Source organism: Alosa pseudoharengus, unplaced genomic scaffold (genome assembly GCF_046254945.1).
Source record: "Alosa pseudoharengus isolate Yale_2024_CS ecotype anadromous, Long Island Sound unplaced genomic scaffold, YU_APseudo_1.1 YU_APseudo_1.1_scf_13, whole genome shotgun sequence".
NCBI lineage: Eukaryota > Metazoa > Chordata > Actinopteri > Clupeiformes > Clupeidae > Alosa > Alosa pseudoharengus.
Window position 1 is genome coordinate 19,396,442 of NW_027468598.1, and position 10,026 is coordinate 19,406,467.

Below are 10,026 nucleotides of genomic sequence, written 5' to 3' on the forward strand. Positions count from 1 at the left end.
TGTCTGTTGACATGAAAGAGCGAAATGCCATTGCAGGAAACATTTTCAGAGCTGTCACATAATATCCTATTCTATTGAACCGCCTTCATTGTTTGCATACAAATTGATCCAGAGAATTGCAGTCATTTCTGAAAAGCAGCGAGAATTCACATCACTTGAGAGTGTCATTTTCCCGTGTGTGTCATAGATCCTGCATTATGCCTGAGTGAATGACATAAATTTGAATGACAAATACTTGGATGTAAAAAAGGGTGAAAATGCTTTCAGAGGAAATAGTGAAAATCTGAAAGCCTATGTAACATTAAAAAGGTTCAGAAAATACCACTGAACTTGCTAAAGATCTTTTCCCGCGCTGTCCTTCTCTGCATAAATCTTCTACACTGTCACACACTGCCGGTAGGTAATGAACTGTTTCCCAATGAAGTACTTGAAGACACGTCTTTCAGGTTGGCAGAGATACCGAATTAATCGGCAAACGAATTCTCCTCGTCTCTCCAGCCACCACCAGAGGGAGCTGGGATATGTTTCATCACCCTGCACCTGCCAGAACGTACTCTTCAAAACAGTTGTGTCACTTATATTGTCGATAAATGGGCTTTAATATTTGATTTTTCATTCAATGCGGAATTTAACGAGTACATAATTACATCGGGGAAAATAGTATGTTTGTGCGTTCTGATTTTGCACAATATGTGCAGCAGAATATTTTCAAGAACTCGATTGTAAACCAAAATAATGACATATGACGATAACCTACTGCAAACTCGCAGCGTTATATTACAGAAAATAGTTCTGAAAGGACAAACATAATTGTGAGCGTGTGAGCGCATTCACTCACCCCATCCTGTCTGACACAAATTTATTCAGACTGGACCAAACTGTAGCTGTCGCTCGCGTTTACTTGGAGTGACATGACTCAGGTCCATTTAAGTCTTAACATACGCATTCCACCGTAAATATCATCCAATCGCGGAGCACAGAGGGCGTGATTTCCTCACTCCAGCTTTCCAAATGTATGAAGTTTAACCCAGTACAGCCGATTGGAGAGAATGGTGTACCTCAGCACGGATACGCGTCTAAGAATTTCCCACCCTAATTTTATTCGTTTGTAACTTTTATTGCGTAAAGTAGCCTAGTTTGTTTTCGTATTTTATGTTACAAGTGCAGTGGATCCTCGCTTTGGGTTCTCTGCACAAATGGCTTTGAATATCTCCCTGCAGCGGCACGGGATTCCTACAGTCCCTGTTCTCTTCCACTTACTTGTGAGTGCATTGACTTTGACAGGTTATGCATCGGCACAGGTCTTTGACACTTTGGGATTATCATATGGTTTGAGAACGGACCTCTCAGAGGATGCTATATTGGTTGCAAACAACGGAATACGCGTGCCTTTCGGGAGATCCATTTTTGTTGATCCCATCAACGATTTGGTTACCCAAGTTCAGCCCGGAGACAAATGTAGCATAACCGTGTTGGATAATGACCCGTTGTCACAGAGACCGGGGCTGCTCTCCCCGAAAAAGTTTCCGTGTGAATTCGGTCCCAACGATGTGAAGTACTCGCACTTCGGCTCCAGGAGCCCGGCAAAGGACAGGGTGAGGCTACAACTCCGCTATGACACCCAAACTGATACAGTCATTATACCGTTTATGATGGAGGTTGAGGTAATCTTTACGCAGTTGGAAGTATTGACTAGAAATATGCCCCTCACTGTTGAAAGGCTTTTAGGAGCAAGTAATCCCATTGATAAGAAAATATTGGAATTTACTTATGACAGAAATGCATATCAGTGCAAAGTCGCATCACTTGCCAGTGGAAGTGCATTGCCCAGATATGGCAAACTTATTGACGAGGGAAAACTGGGAAAGATGGTGGACTGTGATGAATTTCTCAGACTCAACATTCGTTATCAGCACACGTTTTCCCATCGTTCCCCAAACAGAGATTATATTCCTATGTTTGTAGAGTTACAAGACAAAGAGGGCAACATATTAAACCAAGAGTTTTTCCAAATTATGGTGCGCATACGAGAAGGGGAGGAGAACACTGCCCCAAAGCCCAGTTTTGTGGCTATGATGATGATGGAGGTGGACCAGTTTGTAATGACTGCCATTACTCCTGATATGCTGGCTGCGGAGGACATAGAATCCAATCCAGATGATTTAATATTTAATATCACGTCCCCACTGTCTTTTGAAGAGGGCTACATTGTGAGCACAGATGATAGGAATTTGCCCATCACCTCTTTCTATCAGAGGGATTTGAAGGAGCTGAAAATAGCCTATAAGCCCCCTGCTGTGGATTCAGACAGTGAGCGAATTTTCCAAATCGAGTTTGAGGTTGTGGACACTGAGGGTGCTGTGTCGGACCCCTTTGCCTTCATGATTGTTGTCAAGCCAATGAACACTCTGGCCCCTGTCGTGACCCGAAATACTGGACAGCTGCTGTATGAGGGACAATCTAGGCCGCTGTCCAGCTCACACAATTTAGAGATTAGTGATGAAGACAACCTGGACAATGTGAGGGTCAGTGTGATTGATGGGCTCAGGCATGGGCATCTGACAGTTTTGGGGTCACGGAGGAAGTTTTTCACGCCAGCTGACCTGGATAATGGTGTGGCCATCTACCAGCACGATGGCAGTGACACCTACAGTGACAACATCATTTTTCGGATGACCGATGGCAAGCACGAAGTGGAATTCCTCTTCCCCATCACCGTGGTGCCAATGGACGACGAGCCACCGATCATCAATGCCAACACAGGCCTGGTGCTGTTCAAAAATCAGATGATTCCAATTTCACCCCTGACGCTCAGTGCGGCTGATATAGATTCAGAGGACTCCACTATTAAGTTCATAATCCAGCCCCCATTCTCCACAATAGGAGAGGTGCTACTACGGCAATCAGAGGCCCCAGAGGATCCGTCTACATGGCGGTTCGATGCTGAGGACGAGATGTACGAGAAGTCAGTGACAGAGTGGCTCCAGGTGGACATCACCGACGGCAAGCTCTTCTACAGGCACGTAGGGCCTCACATCACCGGGCCTGTCATGGACCAGTTTGTGTTCCGCGTCCAGGATGACAACGACCCCCCCAATCAATCAGGGGAAAGCTCGTTCATAATCAAGATTCTTCCCATCGATGACATCCCTCCCGAACTTTACCCGGGCACCACACTGCAGATGACCGTGCACGAGTACCAGCTCACATACTTTCGCAAGAAGTTCCTGCGTTACACAGACCTGGACTCTGAGGATCGTGACCTGAAATATACCATTACGCAGCCACCCACTGACACAGATGCAAACAACCCCCTTGTGTTCGGGTCAATCGTTTTGACTGAAAGTCCAGGCATGCAGGTCACAGAATTCACCCAGGCGCAAATCAATCACCACAAGATAGCCTACAAGCCACCTGATGTGGAACTGGGTATCATAGCCCACGTGGTGCAGTTTGCGTTCACTGTAGAAGACACAGCTGGAAATAGCGTCACCGGATCCTTCAACATTTATCTTCAGCCTGTCGACAACAAGCCACCCCAGATAACTAACTCTGGTTTCACTGTGTTGGAGGGCAGCACACATGTCATTACAAGAGAGGAACTGGACACCGAGGACCAAGACACTGACAGCAGTCAGATTTCATTCACAGTCATTCAGCCTCCACTTCACGGTGTAGTCCAGTATACATTCACTGACCTGACCAAAGGTGATACGTTTAACCTGAGGGACATTTCAGAGGGGAAAATTACATATGTCCACAATGGAGATGAATCGACCAGTGATTATTTCCAAATAGATGTTAGTGATGGAGTCCACGTTGTCACAATTACTATCAGGGTCACTGTGAAGCCGGTTGATGATGAGAAACCCACCATCAGTCTCCCAGCTGGCACCATAGGCTCACACATTGATGTGTTGGAGAACGGGGCCACGGAAATTACGACAAGCGTCATTCAGGGCAAGGACGAGGATACAGATGACCTCCGGCTGACCTTCATCGTGGAGGACCCTCCCGTGTTCGGGGAGATTCTTGTGAATGGGGTGCCCGCCGGGAGGTTCACCCAAGCTGACATCATCAGCGGCTTTGTGGTGTACGCCCACACCGGGGGAGAGATCGGTCTGACCACCAAGGAGGACTTCTTTAATTTGACCCTCACAGACATGTCAGATGAGTGGACCGTCGGGGGCAACAAGGTTACTGGGGTCAGAGTTCAGGTCACCATATTGCCCCTAGATAGCCAGGCTCCTGAGGTGTTTGTAGGGCCCCTGTTCAGTGTAGTAGAGGGAGAGAAAAATGTCATAGAGATCCTGCACATTAGCGCAGATGACGTAGACACACCCAATGATGACCTCCTTTGCACGATCATTGTTCAGCCATCGTCAGGCTACATAGAAAACATATCCCCAGCCCCGGGCTCGGAGAAGTCTAGGTCAGGCACAGCCATCAGTGCATTTACCATGAAGGACATTAGGCAAAACCACATTTATTATGTGCAGAGCATTCACAAGGGCGTCGAACCTGTGGAAGACAGGTTCACTTTCAGATGCTCCGATGGGATTAATTACTCTGAGAAGCATTTCTTCCCTATTAGGATTATCCCCTCCAATGACGAGAAGCCTGAGATGTACATGAGGGAGTTTGTAGTGATGGAGGGCATGAACATTGTCATAGACACCCCAATTTTGAACGCAGCAGATGCAGATGTCCCTTCTGATGAACTGACATTTATAATCACCAAACCCCCAAAACATGGCATTCTCCTAAACCAGTTGACCTCTGGCACCGTTCCAATTAGCAATTTCACCCTTGACCAGATCAGAGAAGCCTCTAGTATTGTGTATGAGCATGATGATTCAGAGACCACAGAGGACAGTTTCACTGTCATTCTCACTGATGGTAAATTCACAGTGGAGAAAGAGGTCCTGATCATGATTATTCCCGTTGATGATGAAACGCCAAGGATGGCCATTAACGACGGCCTCGAAATAGAGATAGGGGATGTCAAAGTAGTCACCAACAGAGTTTTAAAAGCCACTGACTTAGACTCGGAGGATAGCACGCTGACATACATCATTCGCTATGGACCGAACCAGGGATTTTTACAAAGGCGGACCCCATTCGGTTATTTAGAGAACATCACGATAGGGATGAATTTTACCCAAAATGAAGTAGACCAAGACTTCATTGTTTACATACACAATGGGCAAGAAGGGATTCGCGATCTGATTAAATTCGATGTCACAGATGGCATCAATCCCTTGATAGACAGATACTTTTATGTCACAGTCGGCAGTATAGACATGGTCTTCCCTGATGTTGTCAGTAAGGGTGTTTCCCTGAAGGAAGGGGGTAGGGTCACCCTGACCACTGACCTGCTGAGCACCCATGACCTGAACAGCCCCGACGAGCACCTGGTCTTCACCATCACCCGTGCGCCCATGAGGGGGCATCTGGAGTGTACGGACACCCCTGGTATGCCCATAAGTTCCTTTACACAGCTGCAGCTGGCCGGGAATAAGATCTACTACATCCACACGGCTGACGATGAGGTCAAAATGGACAGCTTTGAGTTCGAGGTGACCGACGGGTACAACCCGGTGTTCCGCACCTTCAGGGTGTCCATCTCAGATGTGGACAACAAGAAGCCGGTGGTGACCGTGCACGGGCTGGTGGTCAGCGAGGGAGAGAACAAGCTCATCACTCCGTTCGAACTGACAGTGGAGGACCGGGACACGGTGGACCGACGGCTGAAGTTCACCATCACCCAGGTGCCGGTCCACGGCAAGCTGCTCTTCAACAACAGCCACCCGGTCACCTCTTTCACCAAGCAGGACCTGAACGAAAACATGATTAGCTACAAGCACGACGGCACCGAGTCGTCCGTAGACTCTTTCTCCTTCACCGTGACCGACGGGACTCACACAGACTTCTACGTCTTCCCCGACACAGTGTTTGAGACGCGCAGACCCCAAACCATGAAAATCTCCATTCTCTCCGTGGACAATGGTGTTCCGCAGATCATGGTCAACAAAGGAGGCGCAACCCTCAGGATTCTGTCCACCGGTCACCTGGGGTTCCTCATCACAAGCAAAGCCTTGAAAGCAGAGGACAGGGACAGTCCGCAAGTGGCCGTCACCTTTAGGATCACGGTGGGCCCAGAGCATGGCTACCTCATCAACCTGGGCAAAGGCAACGTCACAGTCACCACTTTCACACAAGGTAAGAAAGAAAAAGTATTGTTTGCAACATTCATTACAGAAAGTATAACTGTCAAGTATGTTGTTTCACATTATCCCAACCAATTTAACAGTGCAGGTTCACTGCTGGCAGTAGACATATTTTACTTGGCTACAGACTCTTTATTATTCCTGAAAGAGATGTCTGTTTTTTCCCCCTCACCACATGGGATGCAGCTCACACCACGCTTGTCTGTATCACAAAAGGGTTTGTACTCTCGCATTTTAACAAGGTGTGTCATGACAGCATACTTAGTGTATCAGACAACGCACGTATTGAATTACATATGGCTCCCCAGGTAGAGACTTTGAAGGGGTTTTAACACGTTCCTCTGAGATATAGAGTTTCAGTAAACCTTACTGCTCCTAACAAATCCTTTTTGTTTACTGACTCATTGGTCATATACTGTATGTACAGGGGTAAATTATGTTTTGTAAATAGCATTGACTTGCTGCAGGTCAAAAATAACAAAAGGTCCATTGAGCTAACTGTTGTTGTTGTAAAAAGGTTCTCTGAAGCTGTTTATATTAAGATAAGAAATTCTTTATTCATCCCGAAGGAAATTTGACTGCCACAACAGCACCGTCCTGTGCATGTTAACACACACACACACATACAATAAAAATACATAAAATAAATTATTAAAAAGTATAATAAAAAGTATAATAATAATAAAATAAATAAATAAATAATAATAATAATAATAATAAAGTCACATCACATCAGTCATCAGCCACATGTTTGTTATTAACCTTAACCATAATACCTTAGACATACAGTAACAGTAACCTAAATCCTGAGGGGAAAAAGTGACTGAATAAAACTCAAATTAAGGGTGGGAGGTGAAGACTTGATATAAATGTTTAACACGCATTTGAACAGTTCTGAACCATAGTGGTAGTGAAAGTTAGAAGTGTTCTTTGGTATAGCTCTAGGGTATGTCAGGCCAGCACACAGCATTGACATGTTGTTATCTGACCAACAACTGGTCAGATAAGCACTTTAGCAAACAATGGCAAACCTCACTTCAGCCTCAAGAAGTGTTATTGCACGAAGGAATGCATTATATCGATTTATCTTTCATATTGTCTATACCTGTCTTACATGTGGTATTTCAAAACATCAGGATAGCGTATTTCTGTACAAATTAGATTTGATGTAGCAGGAACTTAGTGATTTGACCTGAAACGACACAACACAAGTCAAAACTCAGCAGGCAAAAGGAGACTGTAGCGAGAGTAGCCAATTCTGTGGCTGTGTGTTCTTTATGAGACAGTGAAGCGTGCCTCTCTGGTCCTGAGGGGCCTGTATCCGTGTGCAGCCCAAGCACCTGCATAGTCAGAGAGCCCGGAGCAGAAAGCACCATCGATTTACCCTCACTGCTCTTCTCTGCCCTAGCATATCCCCCCCCAACCCCCCCCATCCAACCCTCACCCTCACCCTCACCTCCGACGCCTGTTCAATATTTCAGAGGAGTCGTGCAGAAGGAGTGTAAGGGCAAAGCATCCAGTAAATAAAATGTCTCCCTCGTGGGCATTTGGGAGATGGTGGGGTTACATTTTTATGAGCTGGCCGTCTTTGAAGGGAGGAGTGTTTTGACATCAAATATTGAAGATGCGAGGCAGCAGCAGCAGCGGCGGTGGTGGTGGTGGTGGTAGCGGCAGCCGTAAACTTCCCGCTTGCCCAGAGAACAGACCTTTTAGAAGCACGTAAACGCCTAAGCCGCGTTCAATGAGAGCGGCTCGACAGATGTGCTGATGTTCAGCCGTTCGTTTTTTTTATGTGCGTGTGAGACTTTGTACCCCATTGTTGGCACAGCAATTAATGTTATGTGTGCCTCATATTTCTTTTTTTCACATGTCTTTGACTTGTAGTGTTAAATTAGCTAGCAGTGAACTGATGACAGTGAGGCATCCTGTAAGTTTTGGAAGCCTGCGTTCTCTGAACTGTTGAGGCATCTGCAAATTGGCCAAGCTGGAATTGGGTCAGCTGAGTTGACATGTTGATGTCTGAAATGGCTGAAAGCATCGCCAGGCTTTCCATGTGTTTATTTACTTGGTGACTTTGTTTTAAAAAAAAAAATCAAATGAAAATAAAATTTTACTGGGTCTTTAAAATGCTTTAAAAGTCAGGCTAACATTGGCATAATGGCTCAGGGTAGCAGTTCATGAACTATGTGTACCTTACAGACATGTCTCTGTTATTACAGTAAAAAATAAATAAATGTCAGTGTACGTCTGATTTAGTATGGGATAGGGGAATAGGAAGTGGAATAGAATACTGATTTGCTTTTCTCTTCTCCCCCAGCTGACATTGATGACATGCATATATGCTACGTTCTAAGAGATGGAGATAACGCCACGAGTGATGTGTTCTTCTTCTCCATCGAGGATATCGGTAGGTCTCTTCAAGTCTCTCCCTCTCGCCTCTCACTCAAACAATGAGGTTGTGATGGCATGACTGTGTTGCATTTGTTATTCAAATAACGTGCACTTCATCACCATCACACATTCACAAATTCCTCAGTGGACAAATGGTTCTATGATGGTTCCTGAGGACTGACATAATTAAAAATGTATGGTCTGAAAGGGAAGGGTTTGAATTTTGAGTAAGACGTACCAAGAAGAGAGGCCCTGACTTATGAATAGATCTGGTAGACCTACGTCAGGCCTGCGCCAGATTTGGGCCAGACCCTCACCGGGACTGGCCCGGCCTTGTTTTGGTATCTGCCAAAGATCTAACAACTTCGCCTTCAGCTCTGGAGCTGATTCTTCCCCCCTCATGGCCATATGTATATTTTTAGCATTCTGAATCAGAAGGGTACTTTTTTTTCTCTCCAATAGAAGGGTTGCTGGAGGCAATTCCGTAATATCCAGTTGTGCCAGCTCAGGGAGAATGAGCTTCTGCAAGTGAAACTAGATTCTAGTACTGCGGGTGGTGCTTTTGTGGAGGAACTGTGTGTGTGTGTGTGTGTGTGTGTGTGTGTGTGTGTGTGTGTGTGTGTGTGTGAGTGTGTGAGTATGTGTATGTTTGTGAATTTAGGTTGTTAACGGCTTTCCTTTTGTTTGTGTGTGTGTTCTTGCTCTACATGCGAGCAGCCCACATTGTGGAGCTTATGTAAACATGTCCTCAACTATATCAATAATATTAGGGGATGACAAATGCTCATCACAGGGAGGACTTCTACCAGTATATCATGGACGATACGATATGACACATCCCTGAAGTAAATGTATGTGTGTGTGTGTGTGTGTGTGTACATATTCATGTATGCATATACATACTGTACATATTTTCATATTTTACAGACCTCTTCTGGGAGTCTCATTAGCAAATTATGTGTACAAGCCTCCAGTGAAACTCAGCAGAGATAAAGAATGCAATAGTATTAATAGACTCATAAACACTTTGTTGATTTTCCTCGGGGCACGCCTTGTTTTACTGAGTTCGCGTGTGATTGGCGTGTGTGCAGGACTGGAGTGGAGGAGAAGGTCCAAACAGCTGCTGGTAATAATGTTCTCAGCGCTTGTGTCATTACGGATTCACTGTCTGGCACAATAGAGAAAGACAAAATGAGCACTACCACATTGAGCTGGCGGAGAGCAGTTTTGTATGTTAGATATTAATTATCCATGCAGGTCCTGGCCCCCTTTGAAACATTTTTGTAATTGCTGTTTTGCTTTTCTCAAACACAGCTGAGGCTTAGTATTAAGAAAGATAAAATTCACAGTGTGGGTGTGTTTTTGTTATGTGTGTATGCATGTGTGCAGGTGTGTGTGTGTGTGT

The 10,026-nt window shown here is 45.4% G+C and overlaps 1 protein-coding gene across 1 annotated transcript in view; it reads left to right on the forward strand.

Annotated features, from left to right (window-relative positions):
• The first annotated feature begins 1,088 nt into the window (after positions 1-1,088).
• Positions 1,089-10,026, forward strand: part of LOC143121795 (FRAS1-related extracellular matrix protein 2-like) — an 81,488-nt gene continuing 72,550 nt past the window's right edge. The window contains exons 1-2 of the mRNA XM_076282391.1: positions 1,089-6,222; positions 8,548-8,637. Of these exons, the coding sequence (XP_076138506.1) occupies positions 1,197-6,222; positions 8,548-8,637 (5,116 nt within the window). The 5' untranslated portion in view covers positions 1,089-1,196. The remainder of the gene's footprint in view (positions 6,223-8,547; positions 8,638-10,026) is intronic.